General features: G+C 36.8%; 2 protein-coding genes across 3 annotated transcripts; both read right to left on the bottom strand.

The window, feature by feature from the left end:
• Positions 1-797: 797 nt before the first annotated feature.
• On the bottom strand, positions 798-3,498 carry LOC137740905 (uncharacterized). 2 transcript variants are annotated; one of them, XM_068480707.1, is made up of 4 exons: positions 3,359-3,498; positions 2,411-3,106; positions 1,204-1,330; positions 798-1,086 (listed from the first exon to the last, which is right to left on the bottom strand). In XM_068480707.1, the coding sequence occupies exons 2-4, from the start codon at positions 2,958-2,960 to the stop codon at positions 1,050-1,052; spliced, it is 714 nt and encodes a 237-aa protein (XP_068336808.1). In that variant the 5' UTR covers positions 2,961-3,106; positions 3,359-3,498; the 3' UTR covers positions 798-1,049. The 2 variants fall into 2 exon arrangements, with proteins under 2 accessions (XP_068336808.1, XP_068336809.1); XM_068480708.1 differs by lacking the exon at positions 3,359-3,498 and having other exon boundaries at positions 2,411-3,145.
• Positions 3,499-5,649: 2,151 nt separating this feature from the next.
• LOC137739986 (uncharacterized) lies at positions 5,650-9,702 on the bottom strand. Its single transcript, XM_068479761.1, has 6 exons — positions 9,547-9,702; positions 8,830-9,152; positions 7,464-7,911; positions 6,788-7,086; positions 6,168-6,540; positions 5,650-5,885 (listed from the first exon to the last, which is right to left on the bottom strand). Exons 2-5 carry the CDS (start codon positions 9,130-9,132, stop codon positions 6,190-6,192), a joined length of 1,401 nt encoding a protein of 466 aa, XP_068335862.1. The 5' UTR covers positions 9,133-9,152; positions 9,547-9,702; the 3' UTR covers positions 5,650-5,885; positions 6,168-6,189.
• Positions 9,703-17,276: the final 7,574 nt, after the last annotated feature.

Raw genomic sequence — 17,276 nt, 5'->3', positions numbered from 1 at the left:
ACCCACTTCTTAATTTTCTGTGAATCTTTTTGTGTGTTTTATACGGTGACGATTTCTCTTACTGGTAGAGACTCACACACCATGTTTGTGTGAGCAGAATTTTTTTCAATTTTATTAGGGTTTGTGTGTGTGACAGTGAGCAGTAAAGGAAAGAGAGTGGTGGGAGAAATGCCTACTGTTTGTTGTTTTTGGTGACTGTTCAGGACAATTTTTTTAAGGGAGATGAAATGTGAGAGTCTAAAGACTCCGGGGTTTCATGGTACTTGAAAACTAGTTATTTAAACTTTTGAGGATAAGATGCTTTGATGATTGAGCGTTGTTGTCACGGGTTGCCATGACCAACCCGTTGGAGAGCAAACCGTGAGTATGGGGCATTATCCTGTGGCGGATTCTATCTATGGTGGAGGCTTTGGAAGCAAGCAATAGTCGTGAGACCCTCATTCCAATTTCGGATTTAGATACAAGGATTTGGCAATCATCACAATATGCAACAATAGAAGAGGGCTATAATTAGAAGAACTCTGACCTGCCTCAGAACCTTATACCTCAGGACTTGGGAGTTGGGGAGATCACTAAGGTAGAGAGGGTTTAAGGCGGTCAGTATATTCCATATTTAGACCCGTTCCCCCTACCGAGCCGACCCCCAACCCGTACAACATTGTCCAGGACCAGTAAAATGTACCTTGCATGAACTTTGCCACTCGATCTGCAATTGCTAACTTCTGCAACAAGGTACCATTAAGACTTGACTTTCATGTTTGATTGCATGTAGTGAACTTGTGACATACTAATTCGGCAACAAATAAGCACTACATTTCTCATCAACACAATCATTCTTTTCACCAAATGAATTAAAATACTGTACAAGAATCGAAAATCTCGTGTAGTTTTTGGCTGTATGTACATATATACAAAGGAAAAAAGATACCCCTGCTGCAACATTAAAGAATGGAGGAAGAAAACAGATCTGTATTAATTCCATGGACCATAGGCAGCAAAATGTAAGCACCAATATCGTCAACCTCCTTTCATATTGTCCATCAACTTCCTCATCCACCTGAACGGGAAATCTGGTCTTCCCCAAAGCTGCATTAACAATATACACGCGAGGGGGGAGGATGGGATTAGAAAGAGTACTCAAGTTTCTTAATGTTTTAGATATAAAGTACGGAGATCGTGAAAATAGGGAAATGGAATACAAACTTTTGATTGGTAGAACGTCGTATGTCGCTTTTGTGGTATTCAACTGGGACAAAACCTTGAGTTGTTGCGACTGCTGGCTCAGGAGACCCATGTGTACCCACAGTTGGAACGCTTCTGGAGCTTATCCCTATAGAAACAGTTCAACAAGCATTATGCTTTTACAGATATGATTGAGTAGGGCCGGTAATTAGAAAGAAAGAAAAAAATATGATTTTAGTGAACAACTCAATGGATGGAGGACACAGTTAGGGACGCGAAGGTTACTTCGTTGGTAAAGTGAGTGATGGTAACAACAGAGTTAAATAAATTCAGTAAATAATCTACTTCACCATCAGTTCTGGTACATAGGTATATGCTCCCAATGTATTTATTCGAAAAACAAGTGGCCCCATTGGAGGAGTTGGAGGATGAACTGATGAGTTAAAGAACATGGACTAAAGCAACGGACAAAGTAACGACCAATAATCCATGTGTACATGAGCAGGCTTAAGAATACAATAGTAAAAGGGATTTTGTATGGAAACGCAAATAACACAAACTTAGAAAAGGATCATATTTTCAAAGACTAGAAAGAGCTATATAAATTTCACAGCGAGGAGCCGGACGAGAATTTATAGATTGCAATCTTAGCAAGGGTCACCCCTACAGCATCATACATTAGAATTCCGATGAATTCAGATCCTGACTAGTGCAGATAAGTATGATATTTGATATATTCTTTCAATTACTTTTCCTTTCCATCTTCAGTTAATTACTGTTTTTTGTACAGGTAATGTACCCTGACTTGAATAAAGTTCAATTGTATACTTGGGAAATTTACGGTTCAGTAGGTGCATATCAAAACAAATGCGAAAAACGACATGAAAACAAAGACCACCAATGAAATCAAGGAAAGAGCCAGAACCCACAAAAGAATAAGTAAACGAGACCACAAAAAGAGCAGCTTCAAGATCCCTGCTTAAACTCACAAATAGGAATACTAAAAGAGAAATGTACCAAAAAATCAATGCAGTGTTTTCGAATATAGATAAACCAATTTTTTCTTTCAATCAGTATTCAACCTTTCGGAAGTTCTGTTAAATCATCAGATGTATCTTATAAGCAACCGAATGAGACAAAATGTAGCGTTCATTAATTATAGTATGACATACAAAAAGAAGGAAACGAAAGGAAAAGGGCCCAATTGAATGAGAAAAACAAATATTACCTTGAAAGATTACGACAAAGAAGAAGAGTAGTGTGATGATCAGAGCAGATATTCCGCTGTATAAAGAGGATGACTTGGATGCTTTCATCTTCTTTGCTACTTTCATTTGTTCAATTCTTGCACGCTTTCTCTTGGCCAGCTCAGTGATCTCCCTAACCAACTTCTGGTCAGCGGCATCCAGTGATGGACGTTTAGGAGGTCGTGGTGGCTTAGGAGCATTCCTAGAGTTTTTCTTCTTACACTGCTCATTCTCACACGCCTTTTCTGCTCGGGGCATATGTCCTTGACTCTCTTCCCCTTCTGAATTCCTTTCTATTAGTGTCTCTACACTGACATTCGAAACCTCGCCAGATTTTTCCAGACCGCTAGATGATACAATGCCACATGTACATGTAATTGATTCATTCAAATGCAAAAACCAACCGAAAACACCACCCAAGAACTTAATTTTCTGTCCGTTGCTCGAAACAACATCTAAGCTCGCATCTTCTTTACTAGTACTCCCTCCACTTTCAAGTTCTATTTCAAACTCTTTTTCTCCTGAAGCCATATAAGAACCCTTCCAATCAAAGTAGGACAAGGACAACCCCTTTTTTCGGTTACGGCTTAAGATGTAATTCCTGGTTACAAATTATCGTAACCCTATGATTCTCAAAGAATCACAGTGAACAACCTTCAAAAACTATCAGAAGAAGTCTGCAAATTAAACAAGTTGCAAAGTCTCAATCTTTATGGAACAAAAGTGTGGGGCTGAATGTGATACAGAAAGTTTTGCAATAAATAAAGACAATGAAATTATGAACACCCAAAAAAGCTGAATCTCACAAGTCAACCGTCAAAGTGCAGCTCAAACTACACTGATGTGCAAAAAGAATAATAAAAAATCCCCCCAAACGAAAAAAAAAAATGGATTACGAAGTTCAAAGGGAAACAAAAAATAGATGGTACCTTTGCGTGGAAGAGAGAAGTGCTGCAGCTGATGGTGGAGTTAGGACGCACGCAGAGTACGGGACAAATCAACCTTTTTTCTTAAGGAGAAACCCAACAGGAACAAGAAACTATAAAAAGACAAAGATGGACAGATGTAGAATATTCTTATGTTTACTATGTCGTGTGTTTTGATTGCTACTGTGTTGTAGCCGAAAAGAAAACAGCAGAGATTTTTCTATGTTATCCAAATACAGCTCAACATTACGTGTGGAGCAGAAATTTTATTTTAATATTTCTCCACCTATATATATGACTCGTGGTGCACTGCACTATATTTCGAGTACTCGAAAAAATTTACCATGACGTCGTAAGCATTTGGTTGTCCAGAAGCTTGGGTCCCACGCACAGAGTGAGCTCCGGAAATAAAAAAGGCCCAACAGTTTTTACGATACAAGACGGATGATTTTTTGTTTTTTTTTTTACGCACGATATTATCTAATTGAAAGAACGAGAGAATGATTTAAATTTTACAATAGGTTACTCATAATAATTTGGTTCAAACTTGTTTTTGACGAGAATCAAATTAAGACTTCTCACTTACAAATGAAGAAAATTATTACTAGACCGTATTAACAAGTGATCGACCAGGGACAAATTCTTGAAACAACTTAATAGATAAAACACGTATATGGCAAAGTCAATGAATTACATAATTAAGCACAATTAGTCACACTTCCAAATCCATTATTACAATTCACACGAATCTCATTCAAACAACGTATTGCATCCTATTCGTTGGTGCATTGTTGTCGACATTGCTGGAACCCGAAAGTCAACAGCCTTGTCCCAATTTCAGAGTAAGCTTGAACATTCAAACAAGCTTGGCTGATTTTTCCCTGAGGCACCCTCCAGGGCCTCTACTCCAGTCCTCCCAAACCACACCATCAGAGCGCACTCTATGCTGTTTTGTTGAGTGAGTTATATGTACGGGTGATTTTCGGACAAATCGGATCGGAAACAAGGTTTTCAATTTCGGTTCTAAAATTTTGGAATCAAATCACAATTTTCAGATTGAAAACTTGTGGAATTGGATTAATCTTGAAAAGTTTGTAACATAATTCGGAAATTCCTATAATTTATACGTTTTTAATATTCCCAAACTTTATTGTACATGCAGTTTATTGTCCTTTTTTATTATGTACTAATAGTATATTTTTATGTTTAATTTTAAATAATTGTTTGGTATACTAGTATGCTTATCCTTTTTAATATGCTAGTATCTATGTTTCACTATAAAAAAAAATCAGAATATTTCGAAATATTTTTGTTAGAAAAAGTTCAAAACACTTTCAAAAAAAAATTGGATTGAAAATTTGGAATTATCGGAATCCCTAAATCCATTCCAATTTTTCAAAAAAAATAATTAGATTCAAAATTTTCAAGTTATTGTACTTTGGGAATCAAAAACACCATTTCAGCAGACTTAGTTATGTGGAACATTAAACAACCTTCAAAGTGAAGGAAATTGAAGAAATTAGAGTTGAAAAGCAAAATACGCATAAAATACAAAAGAACAAACAGACTACACAACTACAAAATTATATCTTTTACATAAAAAAAAATTGCCAAAAAAGATACATAACCGTAGAGACTACGTAGGAGCAAACGAATGCAAATCCTTAATTGAACGAGCAAGAGATCTAAACTTAACGGGCTAGAAATCCTAATCCTTGGCCCACAAGAAAACAAATAAAATAACAATACTAATTAAACTAATTTTCCAACAAATAAGAGTCAAATATTTCCCGGGTTGGACTTGGATTAGCATTTGAATTTTGATATGGAATTAATCGGTTTGCAGCCTACAAACAATCAGCGCCAAATCTCGTAATTCAAAAGTGGATTTGAATTAGTCGGTTGAAGTTGTGTTTCCTCAGCTACGAACTCTCAACCTGAACATGAATCTAGCTCGGAATTTGCTTAATTATCTTTTTCCAGAACAGATATTACTAAACTTGGAGAATTAAAACCGCGGTTTTCTTTCACAATAGACGGCGTTAAAAATCAAACACGAATCAGAACAAGCATATTCATACCAGCTAAGTATATTGCCATCAACCCAACAACCTTCTCCCAATCCTAAAACATTCAGAACGCAGATGCCTATCAAGGTCCAAATAAAAACTTATTACCTGCATGGGCGCCTCTCATCCCATATTCAAACGTAAGCAGTTGGTATGTTAAAGCGGAACAATTCAAAAGTTTAAACAAAAAAAACATTCATATTCGTGTGCTAATAAGATGAAAAGTCTATCAACTTAACCATAATTCAATAAACAATCTCAATATCCAAACACTAGACCAGCCAACGCAAATCATGGCTCACATCTTTACAAGAAGCTCTAAACTGAACTGAGCCACCAAACTGTAAAACAGCAGACCGTAATGCCCACCATTTCTCTCCTCGTTTTAAAATCATAACATACTTACCTAGATTTGGTGCTCTCCCGTGCATACTGCTACTTGACCCAGACAGACCTGGACCCTGAAAATTTTTCCGAGTTAAAATTAAGCTAGTGCTAAATAAGCAAACAATAATCTGCAACACCGCGTTAACAACGCCAACATCTGCTCTCCCTACCCAACCAACACCCAGGATATGCTAAAAAAAAACATGCTATGTGGTTGCTAAAAGCACCCGAATAAAATTTCACTTCTCATCCCAAAGCACCACATTATACGAGCATTGGATATTCAATTTTGAGGACAAGCCATAAAGGTAGCAATTATATCCTTGTTAATTTTCCTGAAGAGTAAGACTACTCACCAACGTAATTGCAGATTCCCATTCAGTATCGATTGTAACCTCTCCCATAACCCTCGTGCCTCTGACGCTGAAACTCACCAAAATTGTCACGAGGCCTTGAAGGATAGGTTTCCATAGGGTTGGGATTGGGGTACCTGCTCCTTGAATCCATGGCTAAACTTTCCCTGGCATACTGAGGATTGGCCGAGGAGCTGTCGTATTCAGAATAATTGTGTGATTTATAACCACCAAAACCCAAAGTCGACATCTGCTGATTAGCCTGTTGTTGACGCCTCTGGGCATCAAGTTGAAGAAAGTCCTCCCACTGCTTTGCATGCATGCCCCTCAGGGGGGGCAGTTTCTTCAAGTGGTTCTCTCTTATTTCCCTAATCGCCTTTTATCCGTATAATAAAATATCAGCAACAAGAAATTTGTACCAAGAGTTCAAGTCTTTTAAAACAATTACGATTGGCAAGAAAACAGTCAGGGTAGCTGGAGATATACTAGACACGAGTATACCTGATGTTAACGTAGAGTTATAGGATGGGTTAATAAACCAATTATCACTTCAAGCAATAAAAAAAAAGACATAAAAGTGTTTCTCGTTTTATTTGTTCCCAGAGTTGTAACGTAGTCCATACCTCACGATGTCTGTAATTTTCTTCATCTTCTTCCTTGTCACGAATTCTTCCAAGTTCCATTGCCTCTCGTTTGTACTCCAATTCTACTTCTTCCAATGTCTGGGGGATGGCAGAGTAATCAAACTGACGACCAGATTGCATATCAGATCCTTTTTTATCAGAATTCCATCCATCATTTCTATAAGCAGACATGCTTTGATTATGACCATCATATGAATTATATGAGTTTCCCATGTAAGGGGCACGAGCTGGAGAATTTGAACGACTTGGCCGACCTCTAGCTCCGTTATTACCATAAGCTTCATGAAATGAAGAGTATGTCAAGCACTTGATTCAAGATGCTAACACAGATGGCAGCTTTAATTCAACATACTATCTTATTTTCAGAGACAAACCATCTGAGAAAATTTCTGGATAGTTTTGAGTAAATGATTTCATTTTGGAGACAACCCGATCAATTCAGACGCAACCATGAAAGCTACTTCAGAACTCTACACACAATTCTTGAAGATAAGTACTTACCTCTTGCTGCAAACAAATCTAAGCAACAAGCTGATTCTTTGATAAATGGGAAAGATTTTACAGACAGCAGGTAGAAAATTCTATACGAACCTAACAAGCTACAAACATGACAGGCCCCTATATACATTGTAAATATATCCGATGCTGTCCCTACCTTGTGGAGGACCCCTGGAAAATTTCTGCATATCATGACGTAGTTGGTCTTCAACAAATTTATCTTGCCTGTGAAACCTTTGTTGAAAATGCGACCCGTTCCGGGGACCAGAATGAGACCTCTGGGATTCAGAACGTTGTAACCGTGCACCAACAGGGCTTCGTTCAGGTGACCTTGATCTAGTCACTTGAGAACCAGAACCATCCCTTTGTTCACCTTCCTCTTTAATCACCTTATGCACAGCATCCACACCCTTTCTTAATACTAACCTATCCTTGCCACTGACAATGATAAATTTCTCGTCCATCTTAACATAGCATCCAATATCCATTTCAATCCTGTTTATCACTTTCTCAGTGAAAAGGGACCTTACATGCTTTTCTCTAGCAGGCACCCTTTCAAAGAAATCTTGAGACTTGCGACTTGCACCAAGGGTAGATGGGCAACCCTAGAGAATTACCAAAATGCATTAGAACATGTTATCATAAAGAAAAAGTAACACCCTTCTATTACCATGATATAAACGACAAACATTTAGGTATGAGATAGAAAAACTAACAAGTCTATAAACTTGCTATGAGGTTATATTAGCTTCTGTGGCCTTCATAAATTTCTGACTAGACTATATTTTGCAAAACAACTTACAAAGTACCAAATTTTCTTTGAAAGAAAAAGATGGAAGTCATTTTGGTAAAATTCTTAATGCAGCACCACAGAATGCACTATATTTATTTATTTAAATAATAAATAGTGACAACCTACATGAGTTACAGCTTGATTAGTTATTGTAGACAAGCAATGCCAATTGACATTAGCTTTCTAATGCAACCCACAGAGGTACATGGGTTATGTTCTTTATGAATAAAAATTATTTTCTTCCTGCCCATGTTGGATGTCTAATGAGATGTGCTTGTGCGTGGGTGGATGGGTGTGTACGCGATGCAGACAATGAAAATCTTATCCAGTAAGCCTAAATGTCAGAAACCACTGGTGTGCTGAACAAAATTAGGTCCTCAACATGACTAGTATGCATGTAAAAAATGTAGAAATAGAAAGCAATACAAATCTATCTGAACAGGAAATCTAGCAGAGAACCAAAGTAAAGTTCCGGGACAAACACTCCTTCCAATTATTTAGACAATTACAAGATGGTCTAAGATAAGCAAACATAACGAGAACATCAAATATAAAAAATGTAAGGGCGTCCTCAACATTCCCGAACATAACTTATGAATGTCTTTAAGTAGAAAAAAACATTTTATAGCATAAGCAATTGAAAAACAAAAAAAGAATGTAATGTGTTTGCATATGTGTGTGATTTTGCATAAAGATGGCCAGAAAAATAAACAAAGCACTAAAATTTTACCTGAGTAAAGTGACCTGGTTCCCCGCAGATTTTGCAAATCATTTCCTCTTCCTTCCTCTTCTTCCAATTCCTCTCAGTAGCTTTTGACTTGGCCTCCCACACCTTAGCTTCTCGGCTGGTAAAATCGGTTGGGACAGCATTGGGGTCACGAGCTTCCTCTTCCTCATCAGACCCGGCAAGAGACCTTTTGTTTGGTTTTGCCCTATCTTGTGTGTTTGTGGCATTTGACCCAGGAGGGCCAGTGTACTCCTTGTATAGCTCGCTAAAGTCATCATCGATATCTGGGTCCGGTCTCGTTTCCATTGAATTCGACCTTATGAATTCTAACATTCCACAACACAAACCAAACCTTATCAATATCCTCCACAGCCAACAAATTACACACAAGAGGACACAACTTTAAGAAATTCCCAAACACCGTTTTATCAATATCGCAATTCTCCAAAAACCCAATTCCCAATTCGATTAAGTTCACTTATTGCTAAGCAAAACACTTGCACAAATTTATAAACAAAAGCAACAATAAAGGATTAAATTTGATAACAGGGTCTGTTTCTTTGAGCAGAAAATCCTCATGAAAATTGAAACTAAAACAAAAATAAATAAATCGATTACTTGATTGTACAATAACATAAAAGGCCAAATTAGGGGCCTACGAGTGAATGCTTGAAAAAATGACACAAAATTTGAATGATATTTGGTGTACGGAATGGTTACCTGACGAGTGAAGAGAGTGGAACCGCAAAGCAGAGGTTTTGGGACGTCGACGAGGAGAAAGCCTAAAGCTTTAGCTAAGAAGATCCGGGCTAGGGCTGGGTTTGTTTACCCTCTTACTCCCTGCTGAATTTTCCTTCGTTTTTTTTTTTTAACATAATATTAATCCGTACCAACAAAAAAGAAAAAATGGTTTGTCCTTGTCCGCCCTAGAGTTTTCAAAAAGTCAGTATACACATGCTTACGTATATTAGAGTGTAGTGAAACTATGATTTAAACAAAATTTAAAGAATTTTAAAAGTGATGGATTTGATAGGATTTAGGAAGATTTAAGACTCTTACAAAATCCACATGAATTTTAAAGAATTTGAATGAATTTGCTTTTGTACATTTTGATGAATTTTGGAGGATTTTCATATAATTTTTTTATTAAAAAAAAAAAAGGAAAATCTTTTTCCTTGCCCTAGTGTACTTGATAGCCACTTTATCCCCTCCTTATTTCGTGTCCCCTTCACACCATCATACCTCCATCTCTCTTTCAATTAAGCACTGCTACGCCACCAGAAACCCTCATCAACGACTAGCCTTTTGTTCATTCGATTTTTTTTATTTAGCAAATGTTCTAGTTCACAGACAATTGCAACAACCTTTGAAAAATCATCCTCATCAGCCTCGTCGCCAAAATTTATTTCATCAGCAATTCTGGCAGCATTTGGACGAACACCGAACCCATCCTCATCGACATCTGAAGATCTTGATGAAAAACAGGTTATGCACCAACACCGATATCTGGAGACGCATATGCAGATAATACATGGCCACATTGATCGCTACCCAAATCCTTTTCTGCATTGAATTCACGTTCTAGGCATCGTTCCAGAGATTCAACAACCATTGAATTTTGAGGCCTATGACAGAAAGAAAATGAACCAAACTTCCCATTTGCAAAGTCACTTCTGTTGGTAACTCAAATTTCTAGGCACCGTCATTACTCAATGTGGAGCATGCATTTGAGTTACTGACATTAGGGAACTTATTAGGATCAGTCCTTTTTGAGCTTTTCTTTCTTATGATGGAAGTATTTTTGAAATTCTTATTAGACCAATGTGGCCATGTATTCTATGCATATACGTCTCTGGTAGTATTTGGTGTTCGTCGGTTTGTCACTATGTGTGTGTCTAGGGTTGTAAGACATTTAAGGACTGCCCGGATGAAATAAGATTTGAAATCATAGGGGGTGAGGTCGGATTCTTTTTTGCCCTGGTTATATAGGAACTGGATCCTTTCTTGAGCTCAGGATGGGGGTCCTCATGAGCAGCCTATCCGAGACGTTCAAACTTGATCCAACAGCTGCAATTATTATAACTTTTAAAAGGGGCCCCCTGTTTGGAGCCGTTGGATCAAGTTTCAACGGCCCGGATGGGTTGCTCAGGAGGATCCCCATCTTGAGCTCATGAGAGGATCTAGTTCCGGTTATATATACTTCTTTTTCTCAAATCCCACAAAATCCACTACTTATTGAAATCCTACAAAATCTTAATTTTCTAAATACACTTAGATTTGGATGGACTTTTAAATCTCTAATAAAATCTCATTGGATTACACCTAGATTTGCATGGATTCTAAAATCCTTTAAAATCTTTTAGTTGACTACACTAGGATTTTAAAGTCTTTTAAAATCGTCTCAAATCCGAGTTTGACTACACCTCCTTATGATTATATAGCCATGTATTGAAACATTGTTTATCAGAGCAGTTCTGTGTTGTCAAGCTCCTAGGTTATAAGTTCAATTTGCTTAAGTAAACTATAATTATCTTTAGTGAACAATAATTGTCTAAGTACATCTTCACTCTTAAACTAAATAGTTCGGACAATTCATATTAAAATATTAATATTTTTATTTTATAATATAATAAAAATATTTTTAATTTTTAATAATAATAAAAATTTGATTAAAAGTATTTGAAAATATTAAAATGTGGTTTACACTGGAACAACATGGTTAGCTATTTTTTTATTTATAATTTTTGTATTTATAATTAATTTTTTTTATAATTTTTCATTAAAGTTTTATAATTTATAATTTATATTAGTATTTTATAATTTTTTCTTAGTGGCTGACATCACCTTATAACGCTGCCCTTGCAAGCTGGGCCAGTGGATTTTTGCCTGGTGGAGAGCTTGAACTCGCCTGGAGGTGATTGGACTGGGTTGGAGCCAATTGCTGGGGGATTGGGGCATTGAATAGCCTATGCCCAAGATAATTGCCCAACGCTGGAAATGCTCTAAGCACAATGTTCTCTTGATTGTTCCCTCGCTTAGTTTGTCTTATTACAACTTTGCCTACCTTTTTGGTTTAGTATCGCTGCTCCTACTTTAGTCTACCTAAGCTCTCAGTTTTTTGCTCTAAACTAGATAACAACGTGTTCTCTTTCTCTAAGAGCAATCCCAGCGTTGGGTATTGCTCGGGGGAAGGGGTCCAAAACAATGGCCCGAGGGCCGGTGGCATGGCTCCAGCGTGGGGGAGCCCGATGGAAGGGGGAGGCCCGAGCAAAGGGCCCGTGAGGGATTGCCAGCCCTTGAGCCCGAGGTGGGGGTGACGCAAAGCTGACGCCAGGGTGGCGTCAGCGCATTATTTAATTTTTTTTGTGTCAGGCGCGTGCACCCCACCCGCGCGTGGGGGCGCGTCCTGACACAAAAATCAGAAAAAAAGAAAGAAAGTGTCAGTTACTGTTGTGAAGCCACGTGGCTTCCCACGGTGCGTTAGATCTTAACGGTCACTTAATGTGGACCGTTAGATCTCAACGGTAAAAAAAAAAAAAAAAAAGTCAGATTTAATATCCACCGTTCGATCTAAGATCAACGGTGGATATTAAAAAATAAATGAAAAAATAGTTTTAAAAATCTGAAAAGTTACCGTTGTGACACGTGGCACAATCTGGAGTGTTGGAATTCAAATTTTTTTATATCCAACGGCAGAGATTAATTAATTGAATAAAAATTTAAAAAATATTGTAAAAAATTCAAAAAAATTAAAAAAAAAATCTGAAAAATTGTAAAAAAAATTGTTTTTACTTTTCTATAAATACCTTCTCATTATCATCTACCTTACACAACAATTTCATATTTTCTCAACTACTTTCAATCACATTCCTTTCTTTGTCTCAAAGTTTGAATCCATTTTTTTTCAACAAAATGACCACTGGTGCAGGTACGAATTGGTCGCTTATTGAAGATGTTGCGTTATGTACTAGCTGGGTTGAAGTTACTCATAGTTCGCTTACGGGTAATGAGATGCAGTTGCGAGAAATGTGGAGTCTTATTCATACCAATTTTCTTGAGAAAATTGGTGGGAAAAGAACCAAAGAATCGATGTCCAGTCGTTGGAAATTACTTAGCCAATCGTTTAGTACGTGGAGAGACGCTTTGGCACAAGCTAGTAGTAATATTCGAAGTGGGGAAAATTACTCGGATCAGGTAACAATATATTATTTATTTGATACCCAAATTTACATTATAATTATTTGTTTGTATTATTTATTTGTTATCTACATAATTTATTATTTATTGTTTGTATTGTTTATTTGTTACGTACAAAATTTATTATTTATTGTTACTTATTTGTTACATTATAATTATGTTGTTTGTTACATTATAATTATGTTGTTTGTATTATTTATTTGTTTGTTTCATTATAATTATGTTGTTTGTTACATTATAATTATGTTATTGTTACTTATTTGTTACATTTATTTGTTACATTATAATTATGTTGTTTGTATTATTTATTTGTTACTTATTTTCATTATAATTATTTATTTGCATTATAATTATGTTGTTTGTATTATTTATTTGTTACTTATTTTCATTAAAATTAATGTATAATATCATTTACAGTCAGAAAAAAAAAATGTGTATATATTTAAGGTTAAAATTATTTACTAAACTTGGAACTCTAGCCCCATGTTATGATTAACATGACATATATATATATATATATATATATATATTTGCTAGGTATACATTTGCATGAAACTTAAACTTGGGTTGTATGAGGTGCTCCTGATTATTTGATAAAAAATCTTAACATGACATATATATATATATATATATTATCTCACAAATAGCTTTGTACCAGCAACTAACTCCCTACATCATTAATCATGCCCCTATTTGTTACTTATTTTCATTATAATTATTTATTTGTTACTTATTTTTATTGTGTAGGAACTTCAAGCACAAGCTTGGTACGCTGCCAAAACCAAAAGCAAAAATAAATCATTCAACCGGTGGGAATGTTGGAATATTGTCAAAGATTGTCCTAAATTTAGAGTTGTGCAAGTCGGTCCAGAAGTGCACATGAACAGCACCCCTCTACACTCTACACCCGATCATGTTCATGAAGATGATGCAGAAGAAGTGCCCGAAACGCCCCGACCTGAACAAGCGTCGGGTTCGACCCGTTTTCCAATTAGGCCTCAAGGTAAGAAGGCTTCAAAGAGAAAAGGGAGTGCTTCCAAGAACGATTATGCAAAGTTCATGGAAGAACTTACTCGCCAAGGTGAATTGACTTTGGCGAGGGAACTGGCGAAAGATGAGGCTGATAAGGCTAGAGAGGCATCAAAACAAGCAGCTGTTGAGAGAGAATTTTATGCCAATGAGAGAGAAAGAGAGCTACTTAGGCAAGAAAGGGAACATGTTAGAGAAGAAAGACGGGCTCAACAAGATCGTGAGATTATGAACATGTTTTTAGAAGGGAAGTCTCCAAATTCTAAATTTTTTTGGAAGTCAGAGAAAGCGGACGTGGTGCGAAGGAGGCGTGCAAGAGAAACAATAGCAAGCCAAGGTGGTTCTAGCACCGCAAGAGAAGATCATCCTAGCACCACAAATTGGTTAGGTGATGATGAATAGAGTACTTTTTTGTAATCGGAGCCCATAATTTTCCAATCACTTTGGGTTGTAATTTATTATTTATTGTTTGTATTATTTATGTTGTTTCCAATTTCTTGAATATTTATTCAAATTAATTTGGTAAGTTATTTATTAAAAGTCCATCGTTCTAATTAAAAGTCCTTGTATAAAATAATTAAAAGTCCATCGTTCTAATTAAAAGTCCTTGTATAAAATAATTAAAAGTTCATCGTTCTAATTAAAAGTCCTTTACATAAACATAAACATAAAAAAATTACATATACTAAGAATTACATAAACATAAACATAAAAAAATTACATAAACATAAACATAAACATACTAAGAATTACATATACTAAGAATTACATAAACATAAACATAAAAAAATTACATAAACATAAACATAAACATACTAAGAATTACATATACTAAGAATTACATAAACATAAACATAAAAAAATTACATAAACATAAACATAAACATACTAAGAATTACATAAACATAAACATAAAAAAATTACATAAACATACCAAATAATAAAACACACCAAATAAAATAACATAAACATACCAAATTCAAAAAAACACACTAAATGAACTTAATTATCTTCAGCTTGTTTCAATGCCCACTGGTGCTCTATCAAGTCAATTTGTCGGGCATTGTGCATGTCTGGCATTTGAAATGCAGTATATCGTTGAATGAGCCTTTCATTGTAACGTCCATCCCTTTGTAATGGCTCATGTTGCACGGGCTCATCGGTGGCGTCATGAGCACAATATATACGTGTTCTTGAATTGTTCATCGGGTCTGGCTCATATTCATCAACAGCTTCATAATCGTACTCATCTTCCACAATCATGTTGTGAAGAATGATGCACGTCATCATGATGGATCGAAGCGACTCAACATCAAACAATCTGGCAGCACCCCTGACGATCGCCCAGCGAGCTTGGAGGATACCGAAACAACGCTCCACATCCTTCCTGCACCCCTCTTGACAGCTTGCAAAGTGTTTTTCTTTTGCACTCCGCGGACGTGGCACTGTTTTGACAAATGTTGACCAGCGCGGGTAGATGCCGTCAGCTAGGTAGTATGGCCCGTCGTACATACGTCCATTGACCTCATACGTAACTTTTGGTGCCTTTCCTTGCAGGACATCGTTGAACACTGGGGATTGGGCAAGGACGTTGATGTCATTTTGAGCTCCCGGGACCCCGAAAAAGGCGTGCCAAATCCATGTATCAAAAGATGCCACCGCCTCCAGAATGATACTTTTTGCTCATTTTTTGTCCCCGTAAGCGCCTTGCCATGCACTTGGACAGTTTTTCCACGTCCAGTGCATACAATCAATGCTTCCAATCATCCCAAGAAAGCCACGCATCTCCACCTTCTTCAACAGCCGCTCCAAGTCCATATGTGTAGGTTTGCGGAGGTACTCAGCGGTGTAGATAGATTCGATTGCTCCGCAAAACCTCATCAGGGACTCAAGAATGGTTGATTTCCCCATCCTCGTTATCTCATCCACTTGGTCTGCAGATGCTCCATATGCAAGCATCCGCAAGGCAGCAGTAATTTTTTGCTCAGGCAGTAGACCCATAGCACCAAAAACATCTTTTTTTTTTTTGTACAAAATAAGAATCATGGTTGCAAACAGCAATCATGATTTTGTTGAACAAATGTCGTTCCATTCTAAAACGACGTCTAAAGTACGTATCAGGGAATGCACTATTAGGAACAGAATAATCATCCAAGAGTTCCATACCTCGTCGTTGCCTGCTTCTATCAAGGTTTCCGGAACGGCTGGGCCTGCAGATCTGAGCCGCAGCTTGGATGACTCGACGGGAATATGAGGCTCTGCCCCTTCTTACTTCGTCATCTCTCATTTGACGCTCCTCATCCTCTTCCCTCTCATTTCTTATCCCCTGGTGATTGAAGATTGCTTCTGATTCGTTAAACAATTCTTCCTCTTCCTAATTGAATTCCCACATCATCCTTGAGGAAGAAGAAGAAGACATTGAAAGAAAGAAACAAAAACTATGAATAATGATACAGATTTTTGTGAATAAGGAAGCAGAAACTATGAATAATGATAGAGATCTTGAGAATTTTGGTGTGAGATTTGTGAGGATGGATGGTGGATTATATAGAGGATTCAGAAAGGATTAGGTTGTGCATAATGCCACGTGGCACGCCGTCATTCGTTACAAATCTGATGGAAATCTATCCTCAAAGATTGTGAACAAATTATGACACGTGGCATGCCGTCATTCGTTAAAAATCTGATGGAAATCTATCCTCAAAGATTGTGAACCGATTATGACACGTGGCGCGACGTGATTGGTTAATAATCTTATCAGAAATCCATCACCAATAATTGTATTATTTTGTATTATTTAATAATACTTCGGATAATGACACGTGGCGCAACGAGAACGATTAAAAATCTTATCCGATATTACAATTAAAATTATTTTGTATTATTTTATAAATAAAAAAAATACTAATATTTTATTGCCTATTGCCAGGGCTATTGAAGTGTAACGGTGGAGATGCAAATTCTATTGCCAGGGCTACTTACTGTTCATTAAGGGCAGTTACTGTTCATTAGGTGGATTGAATAGTGTATTGCCAGGGGGGAGGGCTACAACGCTGGAGTTGCTCTAAACCAGATAACCCTCAAAACTTTCATTTAATGGCAGGCGAGAAAAGTTCTAACCTTTAGAAATGAAGTCTTATTTCAGACTCTTCGAATGTGTCTTAATTTTGGATTGCATGTCTTGCCTAAGACCTACTCCAACCCTTGTAATAAAACTCAAATTT

The sequence above is a fragment of the Pyrus communis genome, chromosome 7 (assembly GCF_963583255.1).
Source record: "Pyrus communis chromosome 7, drPyrComm1.1, whole genome shotgun sequence".
Classification (NCBI taxonomy): Eukaryota; Viridiplantae; Streptophyta; class Magnoliopsida; order Rosales; family Rosaceae; genus Pyrus; species Pyrus communis.
This window is presented reverse-complemented; position numbering and strand designations above follow the sequence as displayed.